This window comes from Narcine bancroftii, chromosome 1, assembly GCF_036971445.1.
Source record: "Narcine bancroftii isolate sNarBan1 chromosome 1, sNarBan1.hap1, whole genome shotgun sequence".
NCBI lineage: Eukaryota > Metazoa > Chordata > Chondrichthyes > Torpediniformes > Narcinidae > Narcine > Narcine bancroftii.
In genome coordinates, this window is record NC_091469.1 from 104446983 (window position 1) to 104466461 (window position 19479).

At 42.9% G+C, this 19479-nt stretch overlaps 1 protein-coding gene across 4 annotated transcripts in view; it reads right to left on the minus strand.

Annotated features, from left to right (window-relative positions):
* glipr2 (GLI pathogenesis-related 2) overlaps positions 1-19479 on the minus strand; it is a 157348-nt gene that overhangs the window by 87444 nt on the left and 50425 nt on the right. For all 4 annotated transcript variants that reach the window (XM_069935604.1, XM_069935587.1, XM_069935596.1 and 1 more), the window contains 3 exons: positions 16576-16653; positions 15504-15749; positions 11337-11549 (listed from right to left, as the gene is read on the minus strand). In XM_069935604.1, coding sequence (XP_069791705.1) covers positions 11337-11549; positions 15504-15749; positions 16576-16653 — 537 coding nt within the window. The remainder of the gene's footprint in view (positions 1-11336; positions 11550-15503; positions 15750-16575; positions 16654-19479) is intronic.

Sequence of the window (19479 nt, forward strand, 5' to 3'; positions counted from 1 at the left end):
TACTGACGCAAAATCAGCTAATCCCTTTTACAATAGATAACCTTTCCTTTAGAGAATGAGAGAAAAAAGGGATCAAAAGAATAGAAAATTGCTTTTCGGGAAATAAATTATTATCCTTTGAACAAATGAAGGATAAATATAATATAACTCACGATACAGTGTTGGCATACTACCAACTGAAATCCTACTTGAAGGACAAATTGGGAAGCAGTCTGAGGTTACCAGAGGGAAGTAATTTTGAATATGTGATTACAGACACAATGATAATCAAAAAATTTGTAACAAATATGTATATTAAACTACAAGAAAAGGAGAATGAGGAAACAAATGGTAAAACTAAACAAAAATGGGAACAAGATCTAAACATAAAGATAAAGAAGGAAACATGGGAGAAGTTATGCTCAGGAACTATGAGAAATACAATAAATACGAGGTTATGTATGATACAATATAACTGGATACACAGGCTATATATTACACCTCAAAAGTTAAATAAATAGGACCCAACAGTATCTGATAGATGTTTTCGCTGTAGAAAGGAAATGGGAACAACAATTCATGCAATACAGACATGTGAGAAAGTGAAAAAATTTTGGGAAAATCTAAACCAGATATTAAATAAAATCACAAAAAGCAATATACCAAAAAACCCAGAGATCTTCCTCTTAAGTAACATAAAAAACAAAGAATTTGGACTTGATTTGGATGGTGCACAAAAAAGATTTGTTAGGATAGCCCTAGCTGTAGCAAAAAAATGTATTATGTCAGCCTGGAAATTAGAAGAAAACTTGAGAATACAACAATGGTATATAGAAATGAATAAATGTATTTCATTAGAAAAAATAACATATAATTTAAGAAATAATATTACAATATTTGAACAAATATGGGAGCCATACATGAAACATAATAGAGAAAACCTACTGGGGACATCTACCACCTAAAATGACAGAAGGAGAAGAGAATGAAAAGAACTGACTCAGTGGAATTTCTTGTTTGTTTTTATGAGTGACAACATTGTTTGACGGGTTTAATGTATCCTATTTTCTGAACTTTAAATGAATGGGAGGGGAGGTAGGGAGGGAGGGAGGGGAGGAGGGAGGGGGGGGGAGAAAACAACACTGTATATGTTCAAGAGGGAAAATGTATGTATCTTGATCAATGTGGTTTATAGTGTGAAAATTAAAAAAATTTAAAAAAAAGATGTTGCTGGTAAATGCACGTTTCTCATAGTCATAGACACTGAGGTCAGCTTACTCCCACCAACATTCTTTGAGAGGACAGATAAGTGACAAAACCTCGCTCTTCAAGCTGCAAGTGGGATTCTATTCCCAGCTTTAGCACGTGACGCATCATGATTAGGATAGGAGGAATGACATTCCATTGGGATTGTGTTTTGGCTTCCTTTGCACAGCCCATTTTGGGTCAGATTTCTTACAATTTCCTGACTTGCTGGCTGACGTGAAGTGAAGGAAATTAGCTAATGCACCACTTTCCAAACATACCTGTCGATATGCAGCAAAGGGTGAGTTTTCCAGCTCAGGGTGCACACCCTACACAAAGACGCCTATGCTGCCCTGGTCAGTGAATTTCCTGGAGGGCTCTCTCTTAATTTCAATACCTCCAAAACAGCCCTTGGTTTGTCCCATTACATCAACACATCAGGCCCACCAAATTATGCCACAGATAAGCTTCAGCAGGCGAAGGCAGAATTTACTGCCATGGAGGAATTAGGTATCATTCGGCATTCCAACAGTCCTTAGGCATTGTTGTTACACATGGCACCCAAGAACACCGGTGGATGGAGACCCTGCAGCGATTACCGCAGGCTCAATAATATAACTACACCTGACAGATACCCGATCCCTCAAATACAAGATTTTGCTGCTCATCTGCACAATTGCTGTGTTTTCTCCAAAGTCAATCTTGTCAAGAGATATCATCAAATCCCAATCAATGAGGATGACATTCCCAAAACAGCTATTATTACTCCTTTTGGGCTGTTTGAATTCCTTAGGATGCCTTTTGGGTGAAGAACACTGCTCAAACATTCAGCGGCTTATGGATGCTTTGGGCAGGGATTTTGAGTTCACTTACATCTACTTAGATGATATCCTCTTCGCCAGTCAGAATGAGAAAGATCACCACCATTAACCTTAGCAAATGCTAATTTGACAAGTCCACCATCGATTTCCTGGGGCACAAGATCACAGCCGAAGGTGTCTTTCACTTATCTGGCAAAGTGCATGCAGTTCGTGCCTTTCTGAAGCCTACCACAGTTAGGGGGATGCAGAAATTCTTGGGCATGATAAATTTCTATCACCGGTTCATTCCAGCAGCCGCTGACATTCTTCGACCACTGTTTCAGCTCCTTATCACGAAGCGCAAGGAAGTATTTGCACCGTAGAGGCAGATCTTGCGTTCACAACTGCCAAAGATGCTCTGGCCAACGCAGCAATGCTCGCGCATCCTAATCCCAGTGCTGCCCTGGCACTCATATGGCACTCACATGCCTCAGATATGGCAGTGGGCGCAGTTCTTGAACAGTCAGTCAATGGCCATCGCCAACCCCTGGCTTTCTTTAGCCACCACCTGCAGCCATTGGAAATGAAATACAGCACATTTGATTGAGAGCTGTGGCCATTGCATCTAACCACACAACAATTCCAATATGTTTTGGAGGGTCACCATTTCACTGCTTTTACGGACCATAAGCCGCTCACTTTGCCTTCAGCAAAATATCGGACTCATGGTCAGCCAGGCAGCAACGCCACTTATCGTACATTTCTGAATTCACGATGGATGTGCATCGTGTCTCGGGGAAAAACAATCTCATTGCTGATGTGCTATCCAGACCGACAGAGCATCATATCCAGGGTGGCGTTGATATCTCTGACTTGGCCAGTGCACAGGCCATGGATCCCTATGTTTAGGCATACAGTACTGCCATTACTGATCTGGACATACAGCAGGTGGCACCACAACTAGGCAGCCCAACTCTGCTTTGTGACATGTCTTTGAGCTACGCCCGTGATTCTGGTGTCTTGGAGGTGATGCTTTTTTGACGTAGTTTACATCTTGTCTCATCCATCCATCAGAACAACCGTCAAGCTCTTGACGAGCAAGTACGTATGGCATGGACAAGAAAGACACTGAGCAGTGGGCCTGGAAATGTACCCCCTGCTAGACTTCAAAGATTCGTGGCACACTAAGACACCTCTCCAACCTTTCCTGGTGGTACACTGGTGTTTTGAACATGTGCATATAGACCTGGTCAGACTATTGCCAGTATCTCAGAATATGAGATGCTTCCTGACAGTCATAGACCGATTCACACGCTAGCCAGAGGCCATCCCGTTGCCATCCAGTGATACTGAGACATGCACCAAAGCATTTGTTGCAAATTGGATCTCGAGATTCAGAGTTCCCACTCACGCCACTTTAGACCGCGGAGCGCAATTCATCTCTGTGCTATGGACTGCCCTTGCGCGCTTTTGTGTGCCACCTGCAGTACAATGGTCTTGTGGAACATTTCCACCGACAACTCAAGTCCACATTCAAAGCCCGAGTCACCAGGCCCAATTGGATTGATGAGTTACTAAGGGTTATACTGGGAGTGCGTACCATCCATGGAGATGATTTATGGTTCAGTTCTCTCGGTTCCAGGGGATATTCACTTCTTCTCCAACTCTGACCTGAACATTCTTCAGCCACTTCGACGTGGCATTGCAGTTAGCAAACCTATTCAAATAACTGGCATGGAACCCCTAAACAGCATGTGCCCCCACCTCTCCTCGATGATGAGTTTGTGTTTGTGTGCAGACAGGTCCCAGGAACACCGTTGCAACGGCCGTATGAGGGCCTTTTCTGCGTGGTTAAGAGGGATGAGGTTATGTATACTTTGGACATTGGGGGGCATTCGCAACTGTTTAGTGTGGACAGACTCAAGCCTGCACATGTGGATCCTACTTCCCTCATTCTTTGCCCCCAGCCCAGGCGACGATGGCGACTGCCAAAGGTGCATGTGCCCAGTTCATTTGTTTTGGGCAATGATTTGGGGGAGGGGGGGAAGTGTAGCAGGCTGAGTGGGGGCATAGCATGATATCACAAACTATTGCTTGTGCGGCTCACCAGTGGATGTGTGGAGCTGCCAGCCAGGTGCGTTGCTATGCCTCTTTCTAGAGGGCACGGGGCTCACACCATGTTGACTTTAAACCTGCCAGCCCCGCGGATCGATGGCAAACACATAGTGGCATCACCCCCACCCCCCATCCTGTGAAGCCCGGGACGGGAGAGATATAAAAGGATGGCAATCTCAAATAAACAGTCTTTGGCTGACTGACCTTGTGCATGTGTTGATTTAATTGCTCTATAGGAGTAGTCAGTACACAATTTTAATAAAAAACAATTGCACTAAATCTCACGTTAAATCCGCACTAAATGGTTCTTAATGATAGCTCTAACATCAAAATATTTTGTGATAATTTAACTTTAGTGAGCTCAAATTATGAATGTTGAGGCACCGAATTTTCCTCCTCTTTGAAAAGCTCAGGTAAATTAGGCAGTAGGCTAAATTTTGAAGTAGTATAATCTGTGAGTCTTAAATATAATCCAAGAAAATCAACATTGGTTCCAGACTATACTTTTATATTTTCAGTCATGCTGAGAACAAGGTTCCATGGGGGATAAAAGCGCTTTGTCAAGGGATCATGCCCGAAACGTTAGTTATGTATCTTTATCTTTGCTATATAAAGTACAGTGTCCTGCTGAGTTTCTCCAGCATTGGGTTTTTAACTTCAATCAGGGTGTCAGCAGAATTTTGTGTTTTATTCTGGAGTTATGAGAATGTTGGAAACTAATAGTGACAAGGAGTATATGAGGGGCAACAGCAGGATCAGACTCAGAATTTATTGTCACAAATGTGTAAGAAAATTTGTGTTTTGCAGCAGCATTACAGATGCAAAATCACTATAAGTGACATTAAAAAAAATAAATTAGTGCGAAAGAAGAGAAAGTGAGGTCATGCCTGTGTTTTATTGTCCATTCAGAAATCTGATGGCGGAGGGGAAGAAGCTGTTTTTATATTGGGTGTTTGTGTTCAGGCTCCCATATTTCCTTCCTGATGGTATCAGTGTGAAGAGAGCATATCCTGGGTGGTGAGGGTCCTTGACAATAGAGGCTGCTTTCTCAAGACACTACTTCTTGGAGATGTTCTCAATGGATTGAAGACGCTAGCCGAGTTCACAAGTTTCTGCCTTTTCTTGTCCTGTGCATTGGCACCTCCATACTAGACAATGATGCAACCAGCCAGAATGCTCTACATGGAACATCTGTAGAGATTTGCAAGAGTTTTTGGTGACATACCAAATCTCCTCAAACTCTTCACGAAGTATGGCTGCTAGCGAACCTTCTTCATGACATAAAAGTCCCAGGACAGATCTTTGGAGATGTTGACACCCAATAACTTTAAGTTCTTAAACCTTTCTACTGCTGACCCCTTGATAAGGACTGGTTTGTGTTCTCTTGATTTCTTCCTACTAAAGTCCACAATCAATTCCTTAAGCAGTAAGGACAACCTGGGGCAAACACCTGTTGCAATGCTGTAAATTCTATGCAGGTCCGTGTAACTTTGAATGTCAGTTAAATGAAGATCTGACCAGGAAGTATAAGTTAAAGTGAATTATTCAGAGCAGCACTGTTCTATTTTGTACAGCAACAGTTCTTTGAAGCCCTGCCAATCAACAAATCAAGATCAAACCTCGCTCATTCAGCCCTTGCTATGGGAACACTGGGAGAGAAAACTGTACTGTTACTCACTGCAAGGCCCTGAGCAAGGCTTTCTGCACCGTCACCATGTCACAGAGGAACAGGAACAAGCCCATTCCTGAACATCAATGATTCCCAGCCACTCCATACTCTGTTCTCTCTCCTCTACCTGTCATCCTTGTGATGCCAAATGCCATTCAAGAAAACAGAGACCATAAAACTGGTATTTCACTTCAGGATAAACAGAAGACCTGTCTGTTTCTTTAGGTAGAGAGAAACGATTATGTGGCACTATTCTGAGGAATACAGAGAGTATAAATACTCCAATGGTATGACTTATACAGAATTCCTAATTAACACCATATCGATGTTTGTGGAAATTGTGGAAATTGCTTTGTGCAATTTTCCTGTCATGTTTCATACACAATACTGAACTCTCCACAAAATGTATTTTATTGGTTGTTAAAGAAAAATCACGTGATATCATGTGGTTATTGAAAAGTATTTTTCAACAGGAAATTGGTTAAAATGAACTGAAAATGGGCTCAGCATCTGCTGAGAGCCAATGTGCACCAGGAAGTATGGAGAGTGGGTGCACAAGATGATAATAGTTAAGTTAAACAAAAAAATCTGCAGACGCTGTGATTGTAGTTTACATAAAAATGCTGGAGAAACTCAGCAAGTCACACATCGTTTTTTTTTACATAGAGAAACAACATCCTTAATCAAGTTATGAGCAAAATATCACCAAGAGGTAGGTGCTTGAATAAAATGGTGGGGGGAGGGGGGAGGGGCAGCATGAGGAGCACAGGCAGGAGATCAGAGAGGGAGGGAGGCACAAGGAAAAAAAGCTGAGAAGTGATAGGGGAGGAGATAGCTCTCTAAATGGGAGTGGAGAACTGGAGAAAAGGAGATGGATGGGGAAGAGAGGGAGCGCAGGGAGCAGCCTAATGGAAACCAGAGAAGTTGATGTTAATGCCATCCAGTTGGAGGGTGTCCAGATGGAATATTAGGTGTTGCTTCTATAACTTTTGAGTGGCTTTGGTTTGACAGTGCATGAAGCCACTGACAAGACATGTTGGCGCAGGAGTGGGATATGGAATTGAAATGAGTGGCCACTGGGACATCCCAGCTATTGCTGCAAAATAATCTTCTAGTCTGCGTCCAGTCTCTCATGTAGTGAAGGCCACAACGCAAATACTAGATGCAATAGATGACTCTGCAGATTCACAAGGGAAGTATTGCTTCACTTGGAAGGATTGTTTTGGGCCCTGAATGGTGGTGAGGGAAGAGATATGGGTGCAAGTGCAGCACTTCCTGGAGTCACAAAGATAGGTGCCAAGGGGGGCGATTAGTGGGAATTGTCCACTCATCTAATGAGTGGACAAGGGAGCCACGGAAGGAGTGGTCCTTGTAGAAGGCGGAGATGGAGGAGAGGGGAAAATTGTCTGGTGGTGAAATTATGTCATAGGTAATGGAAATTGTTAGATAATTCCTGGAAATCTAAAAGAATTAAATAAGTAAAAATCCACTTTAATTCCCCATCCTGCTTTGTCCTATGGGTCTGTGAGCTCGTGTTGTCACAGGGAGACCCAATGCAAGTTGGAGAAAAGGCAGCTCATTTTCTGTCCAGGCATATCCCCACGGTCACCCAGCTCTGTCCTATCCTTCCTAACATCACCCTCCCTGCAGATTTACAAGCTTGTGTTGCCCTCTTTATCATTCTGGTGAAAGGTTTTCTATTGATATGTTAGCTCTCTTTCTCCTTCCACATTCGCTGTCTGATAGGCTGAATATTTCACCATTTCCTGCTTTTGTTTTCCACAATAATTGCGGACTTCAGAAAAGGGAAATCAGGAGAACACAAAACCAGTTCTCATCAAGGGGTAGAAATGAAAAGGGTAAATAACTGCAAATTCCAGGGTGTCAACATCTCTAAATATATATTCTGGGGCCTCCACGTTGTTGCAATAATGAAGAAGGCTTACCAGCAGCTATACTACATGAAGAGTTTGAGAAGATTTTGTATGTCACCAAAAACTCTTGCAAATTTCTACAGGTACTGTGGAGAGCATTCTGATGAGTTGCTTCACTGTCTGGTATGGATGTATCAATGCACAGGACAGGGAAAGAATTTATTGTCAAGGACATGCCATGAATTTCTTTGTTTCGTGGCAGCGTGACAGGTGCAAAATTGCTATAAATTACATTTTTAAAATAAATTAATTAATGCAAGAGAAGAGTAAGTGAGGTAGTGTCTGTGGTTCACTGTCAGTCTCACTGTCAGTTCAGAAATCTGATGGCAGAGGGGAAGAAGTTGCTATCGCACCATTGGTGTTCATCTTCAGGCTCCTGTACCTCCTTTCTGATGGTAGCAGTGAGAAAAGACGTGGGCTGGGTGCTGAGGGTCCATGAGGATAGACCCTTCTGTAGATGTCCTTACTGGAGTGAAGACTAACGCCCATGATAGTGCTGGCAGAGTTTACAACTCTCTCTAGTCTTGTCCTGTCCAGTGCATTGGCACCTCCATACCAGACAGACAGTGATGCAACCAGTTAGAATGTTCTCCATGGTAAAAATTGTTATAAATTACATTTCTTTAAATACACACTTTAAAAATAAATAATTAGTGCAAAAATAGGAGAAAGTGAGGTTGTGTCTATGGTTCATTTACTGTTCCAAAATCTGATGGCAGAGGGGAACAAGCTGTCCTTGTGCCACTGAGAGCTCATCTTCAGACTACTGTACCTCATTCCTGATTGCAGCAGTGTGAAGAGGGCATGGCCTGGGTGGTGAGGGTCCTTGAGGATAGAGGCTGCTTTTTTAATGCACTGCATCTATTGATGTCTTTTATGGAGTGAAGATTTATGCTAATGTTGGTGCTGGCTGAGTTCACAACTCTCTGTGGCCTTTTCCTCTCCTGTGCATTGGCACCTTCATACCAGACAGTGATGCAACCAATCAGGATGCTCTCCATGGTACACCTGTAGAAGTTTATAAGAATTTTTGGTGACTAAATCTGCTTAAACTCATCATGAATTATAGCCGCTGGCGAGCCTTCTTTGTGATTGCATCAATACGAAAGCCCTAGGAATGATCTTCAGAGATTTTGATTACCAGGAATTTGAAGTTCTTAACCCTTTCCACTGCTGACCCCTTGTGCATTCAAGTTTGTGTTCTCTTGGTTTTCGTTCCTGAAGTCCACCATTTGTTCCTTAGTTTTGCTAATCTTGAATGCAAGATTGTGACACAGCAGATTAACAGACAGGCAAAGAATGGCAGGAATTAGAACATTTTGCAAAGAAAAGGATTCTGATGAAAGATCATTTGACTGAAAGGTTAATGTGATTTCTATCTTCACAAATACTATCCAACCTTGAGTATTTACACTTTCTTTATTTCATTTTGGGCCCTCTTCAGTTATGTGATACTTGGGTGAGAGATATCTTTTCGATAAAAGATGCATTATTAATGGATCTTGTTGTTGATTGCTCATTCTGGGTGTGTGAAGTCTCAGAACTAGTCATTCTGACTGATCACTAACAATTCAAGTCACATCCAGATCTTTGAAAGTTGAGAATTTATGCACATAAGTTGTTGTCCATTCATTTTGATATTGAACTAAGAAAAAATTAGTTAAACAATTCTGATTTTATAAGATCAATTAAAATTTGACCTACTTTGCTATCCAATAGTGAAACTGCCTGCAGGATAATTACAGACAGTGCTGGATTCAAACTCAGGTCACTGGCACTGTAACAGTATTTTTCTAATCACTACATTAATTGTGGTATCCTTAATAACTGTACTTTAAATGTTTTACAACTGGATTGTGTACAAAGGTGACTAAAGATAATCATGCATTTTAGAAAGTTTAATTGCTCATTATCAAATTCAGGGATGGGGGTTGGTGGAATCAGTCAGGACAGATGTGGAAAATACACAGAAATGCTGGAGGAACTCAGCAGGTCACGCAGTGTCCATAGGAGGCAAAGATATACAGGTAGTCCCCAACTTATGACTGTAATTGGGACCGAAGGATTGGTCGTATCTCGGAATGGACATAAGTCGGGATTTTGCCCACAAGTGTGGAGTCCCGAAATTTTAGAGCAAACTTTTTAATCAAATTTTTTTTCACTGTAGACTTTTGTTGTATTTGACAAACCATAACAGGGATACAGGGCATGTAATAGCCAAAATGTGTGTACTTACCTTGTATGTCGGTGGTCCGGGGTTCATAGGCTGGCCACATGTGTGAGTCTTCGGTAGTCGTATGCGCGGTGGGTTCACATATTGGAGTTTGGTTGGTGCATATTTGAGAGTTAAGGGTACAAATTCAATATCATCAGGGTGTTTAACTCTCATGCATGGCCAACCGAACTCCAATATGCAAACCCACCGCGCATGTGCCAACCAAACTTCAAAAAGAGAACCCAACGCGCATGCGCCAACTGAACTCCAATATGCAAACATACCGCGCATGGCCAACCGAACTCCAATATGCAAACCCACCGCACATGTGCCAACCAAACTTCAAAAAGAGAACCCTCCGTGCATGCGCCAGCTGAACTCCAATATGTGAACCCACTGTGCATGTGCCAACTGAACTCCAATACACTCTTTCATTTTAATGATGCTCCAAACTGTTGATTTTTGGTAATCCTAAGCTTTGGGAAACATCTCTTACTGTTTTATTCTTGTCTTTCAACCTCACAATAGCTTCTTTGACTTTCATTGACAAAACTCTGGTCCTCATGTAGAAAAATGGCGACTTCAGACTCCAAAGGTGATTAAAAGCTAAGAAGCAAGCCTAGCTCTCTTATACCTGCACTAATCACAAACACCTGTGAAGCCAAATGTCCCAAACATTACGGTGCTCTGAAATGAGGGGACTATGTATAAAAAATGCTGTAATTTCTATATGGTCAAACCAAAATGTACACAAATAACCTTGAATAAAATCTGGAATGTGCACTTTAATTACATATGAATTGTTTGATTACAAATTTAAAACTGTTGAGCACAGGGGCAAATAAAGGAAAAAACAGTTTTTGTTCCAAACATTATGGGGGGCACTGTATATCAGCTGTTGTATATCTCTGGCTTCTATGGAAGCTGTGTGGCCTGCTGAGTTTCTCCAGCAATTTGGTATTTACTCCAATCAGAGTGTCTGCAGGTTTTCTTGTTACACAGGACAGATGTGAGATTTTCTTGCTTTTCAAATTGTGCCAATAAACCCAAGGAGGTCAATTAACCTCATCTGATTGTATCATATCGCCTCAGTGTTGCACTATTTTAGGATGGAATGCTCTGGACTAACAAATGAATCACCCCAAACTGATAGAGAAGAGAGCGCTATCAAATGAACAACAGATGATATTGTTCATCCAAGTTGGGAACAGAGTCTGGAATTTCAATGGATCTTCATGGATAATGAATGAAACTTTGCACAATTAAAGAGTTGTGCAAGAGTCTGGGATCAGGTTTTGGAAGGTTCATGATCAATATCCAAACAGTATATGTTCTCTGAGACTGACCACCAAATGACAGCAGATAGCAAAGTGACACACCTGTGACCTGTTGACTGCCTTGTTGACACCAGATATTCTCTCCGTATGTCGTGTCACTGTGCTGTAATGTTCTAGAGGTAACGAGATTCTTTGCCCACTTCTCAGCATTCTTGCTGATTTGAGAGCTCAGAGTGAGAGGTGGCACTCCATGGCTCACCCGACATTTATTTGCAGAATTCAGCAACTGTATGGCAAAATTTCCAGAATCTTCACCTGCAGGAAAGAAACAGCCATTTTTAAAGACAGGGCCCACAGGGTGAGTGAGCTCAGTGAAGGCAATGTCGTACCATAAGACATAGGAGCAGAAATAGGCTATTCCATCCATTGAATCTGCCCCATCATTCAGTCATGAACAGATCCATTTTCTCACTCAGCCCCACTGCTCAGCCTTCTCCCCATAACCTTTGATGCCCTGACTAATCAATGTCTTAAATACACCCAATGACCTGGCCTCCACATTGGAATTTGGTGACAAATTCCACAGATTTTCCACCCTCTGGCTGAAGAAGTTCCTACACCTTTCTGTTCTAGGCTGATCCCCTTCAATCCTGACATTGTGCCCTCTTGTCCGAGAATCTTCCACCATGGGGAAATAATTTTTCTACATTTTCTCAGTCCATGCCTTTCAACATTTGAAATGTTTCAATGAGATCTCCCCTCATTCTTCTAAATTCTAATGAATACAGGCCAAGAGCTGTCAACCACTCCTCATATGATCACTCTTTCATTCCTGGAATCATCTGAGTGAACCTCATTTGAACCCTGTCCAACTTCAGCACATCTTTTCTGAAATGAGATGCCCAAAATTGCTCACAATACTCCAAGTGAGGTCTCACCAGTGCCTTATAAAGCCTCTTATATTCTATTCCTCTTGAAATTAATGCCAACATTGCATTTGCCTTCTTCACAATGCTTCAACCTACAAGTTTATCTTCAGGCTTTCCTGCACGAGGACTCCCTGGCCCCTTTGCATCCTGCTATTTTCAGTTTTCTCCCCATTAAAAAAAATATTGTGGCCATTTATTTTTTTCTACAAATACATCTCCCTCTCACTCTTTGGTTATGGAAATGGAGATGGTAACTGTGTGCCAATTCTTAAAAGACTGGCTTCCATTAATCAGCCACCCACCCACCTACTTCAGATAATGTAAACTCTGTAACCTGTATATGAATCTGTGGGGGGGGGTCATTGACTCCATCCGGTGCTCTCATTATGGCCTCTATATTGAAGAGACTGGACGCCAACTGGGAGATCGCTTCATTGAGTACCTTTGATCTGTTTGCATCAATGACAGGGATTCAGCATCAGATTAATGCAATGGAGGCCCTGGGCTAGGAGACCTTGGGAGGCCCAAACTTCAAAGCATCTGACCATGAGAAACAAATCCTCATTCTCTTCTTTATCTACTCAATGAAAGTAGAACATTTCTGAAATGTTAGGATTTATAAAAAAGATTGTTTATAAATGTATAATTTATAACCTTCAATAAGTTTACAGTAGTATAGAATTATTAAAGACATTTACACAGAACATTTATAGCTATGTTTCATCATTACACTATGTACAAAGTCGGAAGTTTCTTTTGAACTTTTTTGAATGCAAACTTATCAATTATGTCATTAAAATCAGTAAGTCATAGTTTATCATTTTCTTATCAGAGAATGCTCAGATCATCCCAATGCATTATTTGCCTCTGTGACTTCTTTCTACAACCATCATACACTTTTTCTCGAGGGCCTCATTTTCTTTTTGGCTTTCAGCTGCTTGGTGATGGAGCACAGAGTTAGGTTCTTCAGCGCTTCATCGATATCTGATCACCCAGCCTCCATCCACGCCAATCAAATATTATGTCCACAAGGGCCAATTTGCCTTTTGATCTGTACACCTTGGCATGTGAAGGAAACGGAAGCACACAAGGAAGGTAACACCAGAGTTTAGGATGGTACCCAGGGTGCAGGCAGCCGAGAGGCTGCAGCACTACTCTCCATATCTCCAATGGTTCTCAATGTCCCATCTTACGACATCTTTGACCACCGATGGTTTTCTCCAACAACTCCTGTCAGTCCATTATTGGTACAGGTACCAAATTTCTGCCATGGTTCAGTATCACATGCCCTTTGATAAGGCTCTGTCGTGGTGGTGAGTTCTGTTTCTGGCCTGGTCATTATAAACTTCTGGAGAGCCTTGTGAGGATGGCCGAATACTCTTGGGTTTCACTGCACTGAATCCTGCATCACCATGAACCTGGGGCAGATCCCGGTGGGGAACCATTACCATGATCGCAAAGGGAGGGTGGAACCATCACCATGAACCTGGGGGAGATCCCGGTGGGGAACCATTACAGTGATCCCAAAGGGAGGGTGGAACCATCACCATGAACCTGGGGGAGATCCCGGTGGGGAACCATTACAATCACTGTAACACAGATGGGGGAAGCCATCGTGATCCCAGGGACGGCCCAACCACCGCTGGTGACTTGTGGCTAGTCACTGATGCTGGTGGTGGTGCCTTAGCCCTTCTTGGGACCTCAGGTTGCCATCACTGCTCAGACTTGTAGCCTTGCGCTTTGCCAACTGGCATGGCATGCTTGCCTTGTGGGATCTGGGTGGTTTTGGCAAGGCTAGTGTAACCCTGGGTGGATGGGGCTCAGCTGCTTTCTTGGGCTGCTGGAACTCCAAATCAACCTATAAACCCTGGTACATTTTGAGCGGTGAGAGGAAACTGGAGCCCCGGGAAAAACCTTCGCAGACATGGGGAGAACGTACAAAGCCCTTACAGACAGCGTGGGATTCAAACCCTGGCCTTAATCACTGGCGCTGTAACAGTGTTGCACTAACTGCTACGCCAATTGCGCCAATTATCTGGCAATTTCAAGGTTTGGGCACTGCTGAATCAGCAGATATTCCACGTTACTGCATGTGAATCTTGTTGCCAACAAGCTTTTAATTAATTACACTTAGTTAAATGCTGCTCAGTAATGTTGACACCCCAGTGAAACAAAGGCTAGCTTGGCAAATACCTCATGGTGAGCAGAACCTTCACAATCTCTGAATGATCTGATAGAAGATTACCATATGTACTCGTGTAATTGTACCGTGTAATAGTTGATCTCGTTTGTAGCCAAAAAATCAGATGGGTTTTTGTATGACCCATGTAAAAGTCAACCCCTCTATTTTTGGCCATGGTCACCCGTGCATCCTCTCCGACCGCCTGTGCATCCGAGCTCCTGATACCTGACTGCCCGCGCATCCAATCTCCTAGTGCCCTGGCTGCCTGCCCATCTAAGTTCCCGACGTGCTGGCTGCCCTCCTATCCGAGCTCCTGACTGTAGATCCTTGCCTCGACTGCCCATACATTCGATGCCGTTGCCCCGACTGCCTGCGCATCCAAACTCCCGGCCACTCACCCCCAACTGCAGACCCTTGCCTTGGAAGCCCGTGCAACTGAGCTCCTGATGCCCCAGCTGTGGTCTTGCCACCTAATCCTGGCCATCCAAGCTCCCAATGCCTTGAATGACACAGGTACTTACCAAGGTCAAAAGTTTGACTTGTGTAAAAGTCTACCCCTCTACTTTGTTGGCCCAAAAAAGTATTCCATAATTTGACTTCCACGAGTATATATGGTATTGGCGCTTTACTGTACTTGTACAAATATTCAATCCCAGTAAAAATCAGGAAGGTAGTTTTGTTCAACAGGTGATTCTAATGACTGGAGACTCCAGACGAAAGTTGTTGGAGGGTTAAGGACACTGTGGTGTGGCTGCTTACTAATAGGATACTGATTCAGGGATTAAGCTCATCACCAAACTGTCTGTCATCACACCTTAAAATTTGGAGCAACAGTGGGAGTATCAAATAACATTGTCTCTGAATTTTTAGTCTCAATGAGCCTCCAACTGGGTTACATAAGAACAAATGATTTTGTTTGATTGTTGATCATGGCATTTGGGTGTAGATTAGTTGTTATGAAGGGAATTAAAACTTTTCTTTTGTTTATTCAGGAAAACAACTTTATTTTTATCTGAAGCAAGTTGTGACTTACACAGGCTCAGTTGTCTGGATTCCAGGAGCACTTGAGAGTCAACTTAAATCATCTTGAATCATGGCCTCACGTGAGCCATTGATTTCAGCTGCCAACAGGAAAATGTGGAGTTGAATGAACCATACCTGACACTGGCACTTGTTTGCTTGTCACCAGCAAATCACATTTGCTGGTGTTCTCTCGATGAGCTGACCCACCAGCCTCCACCACCTTGCTGCCCACGGGCAGGACGTTTCTTGCAAAGTAGCCTGGATTAGTGATGTTACCAGCTGGGTCGAACTGAGCCACCACGACCGTAAGACCTTTGCCATCAGATGCCAGGCCAACCCCCAGTTCCTTGGAGTCCCTCCAAACCAGCTGTGTGAAATGACCTACCAAGAACATCAGGGGAATGATTCACAAAGTTAAATTTGCATGTTCTGTGGTGATATGTAATTACACCACTAGGGCACCAGGGGTAATCCCGGTGACCTTGTATATAAAGCAGTCCAGAGCTACAGTCTAGCCTTCCAGGTTCGTCTTGCAGAGAGACAAGACCTCTTAGTGTACATATTAATTTATTAAATTGTACTGACAATAACCACACCAGCAGTGTGAGTATAAGACAGTTTTAATAAACTAATACGTACACTAAGAGGTCTTGTCTCTCTGCAAGACGAACCTGGAAGGGTAGACTGTAGTTCTGGACTGCTTTATATACAAGGTCACTGGGATGACCCCTGGTGACCTAGTAGTGTAATTACATATCACCACATGCTCCACCCCAAAATTTTATTGTCCAATATCATGGATGAGCTGTAACCTTAGTAGACCTATTCAGGTCAGGAAATCCACGACCCTTTCCCTCCTCTTATTGATCATGCAGTTAGTGACTATTAATAATAAACCTATCAACAAACACCATGGCACAGTCAGATAAGAAAACATACGAAAATGTGTGCCTTCCAACCTAACCCAACCCTATCCATCCATCCCATCCTTTTTAATTTCACCAGCAAATGCCACACATAACTGTCATCAGTCATGTTCTGCTCGAGCGCAGTCCAAATCCACACCCAAAACCAGCCATGTCATAATGAATAATTGCAATTTCTCTGCACCTCCATTACTGATGAGGCTCACGCACTACAAGAAGTTCCACTCAGATCATCATTTCTCCTAGAATTCATTTATGTCAGTTTCAGAAAAAAAAATTACCGCAGTTCTTCTGAAATCCAGAAGAGGAGAAGTCATAATTCTTAATTTCATTGTACCACGAGTCTGCAACCTGTTGCCCTGTCAATAAATTTACAGAAAAACAATTAGATTTCTCAGAAGATAATTTCTATAAAAGTGATTTCAGACTAAGATTGGTGCATAGAGAATTCCAGGTTACCGTGACACCCAATGATAGAGTTGTACTACACAGGAAGCTTTCTCCATGTCATCGGTCAAGTACCCATCTTTACTGAACCCACTTCCATGATTTGGTCTACTGCCTCCTATACCTTGGTGATTCAAATAGATGGATACTTCTCAAATGTTGTGAGAATAGCTGTCTCTTCCACCCAGATTCCAAGAAAAAGAAAGCTTCTGTTGATCCTCTCTAAAAATCTTAATTCATGCCCTAAATCTGCAACCCTTATTTTTTGACACTTACTTACAGGGTGAAAAAAAAACTACCTCTGTTTTTCCTTTTGATGGGATTCTTAATTTTGGCTACCACTATTAGGTTCTCAACAGCCTCCTCCACTTCAAGGAAAGCAAACCCAGTTTATTCAGGCTCTCCCTTGTAACTGAAACACACCATCCCAGACTGCATTCTGGTGAATATTTTCTGTATCCTGGAAACATATGCAAGTCGAAAGGGTAACCATGGGTACCCTACTGGGTAGAGATCCCAGCTATGGCTGCCTTTTGATGGTGTGTGGAGGAAACCATGCTACAACTTACACAGGTAAGGCCCCTCAACTCTTCCTCCACTTACTTCATCGACAACTACATTGATGCTGCCTCCTGCACTCATGATGAGCTCATCAACTTTATCAATTTGCTGTCAACTTCCACCCCAACAAATTCACTTGGTCCATCTCTAGCAACAAATTTCCCCTTCTCGATCTCCCTACTTCCATCTGGGGAGACAAATTCTTGACAGGCATTTTCTATAAGCCAACCAACTGTACTTCTTCACATCCTGTCCCCTGTAAGGATTTCATTCCTTTCTCGCAATTTCTCCATCTCTGCTGTATTTGCTCCCAGGACGAGGCCTTCCATGCCAGATCACTAGAGATATCCTCCTTCTTCAAACAATGTAGCTTCACCATCAACTTGGCCTTCTCTCGCTTATCCTATATGACCCGCACACCTGCTCTAGCCCCCTCTGCCTCTATGTGCAACAAGGTCAGGATACCCCTTGTCCTCACCACCCTACCAGCCTCTGTATCCAACATATCATCCTCCACCGTTTCTGCCCCCTACTATGTGATCCCACCACCAGACACATATTCCCCTCTCTGCCTTTGACAGGGACCACTCACTCCATCACTCTCTCAAACACACATCCCTTCCCAGCAATCTTCCGATGGGTACCTACCTCTGTGACTGCAGGAGGTGCTACACTTTTGTCCACTCCTCTTCCCTCACTACCATTTGGGGCCCCAAACAGTCCTTCCAAGTGAAGCAACACTTTACTTGTGAATCTGCAGGGGTCATCTACTACATCCTTTGTTCCCGCTTTGGTCTCCTCTACATTGGAGAGACTGGGTGCAGACTGGGAGATTGCACTTTGCTGAGGACCTCGGCTCTGTCTGTCACAAATAGCATGGATCTCCAAGTGGCCTCCCATTTCAGTATCCCATCCCATTCCCTTGCTGACATGAGTGTCCATGGTCTCATCCACTGCCAGATTGAGACCACCTGCAAATTGGGGGAACAACACCTCATATTCTTTCTGGGCCCTCCAACCAGATGGCATTAAAACCGACTACTCTGGTTTCAGTTAGACCCTCCCTCTGTCTCTCTCTTTCTGTATACCTATGTCTCATTTTCTCTAGTTCTGTCTGTCTATCTCCCTATCCCTCTGTCAGAGCCACGTCCTACCCCAATCATTTCTCACCTTTCCTCTCCTGACCTCCTGTCCATGTCCTATTATTGACTTTTGCCTGTTGGCCTATGCTCCTCCCCTGGTCCTTTCTTCTCTCTTCCCCCCACCTGCCTACTTTTTACTTGTATCTTGAAGAAGAGTTCAGGCCGGAAACATTGGTTCTATATCTTTACCTCCTATGGATGCTGTGAAACCAGCTGAGTTCTTCCAGCATTTCAGTGTTTTTATCATATGCTGTACTCCAGCTATAGTCAAATCTTTACCATAAATTTCTTCCTCTAACATGTTATATACACCCTGACAAATGAAACCAAGTATCTCATCACCATCAGGGATCCCTGGACTTGCACACCAAGGTCTCTCAGTTCCTCAACGTTCACTTGGGCCTTGATATTCACTGTGTTTAGCTCATCTCAGTAGGCTTCCAAAGCTGCTTTGTCTCACACAAATCAGAATTAAGCCAATTACAGCAAGCAAAAGGACATTTTATGCAATATTAGATTTTCTGTTTCCTTGCATGACAATAAAATGGAATCTTGAATCTTGAAAAACGAGTGAAGTGTTCTTGGGCATGAATCGAATACAGTGAGCAGACAGGTGACACAAACAGCGATGAGAGCAAATAGCAGAACCATTGAACACGGAAATAGGTCCCTTTGGCCCTTCTAGTCTGTGCCTTCATTAGTTTTGTTGTAATTTTATATAGAATTCAGATGGGGAGGTGACACCTGGAGAACTGTGCCGAATTTTGGTTCTCTTACCTAAGGAAGCATATAGCATTGGAGGCGGATGAAAGGAAGATTTGCCATGCTAATTCCTGAGTTTATAGGATTATCCATCAAGAAAGACTAAGCAGGTTGGGTATTTATTCTTTGAAGAGTGAGGAGTGATTTTATTAATACATGTATGATCATAAAGGGGGTTGTTGGGGTAGATGTAGAGATGTTTTCATGAGTGGAATATTCTGAAATGAGGATACAATCATTAACAATGGGTATATTGAAATTTCTTCTTGCAGA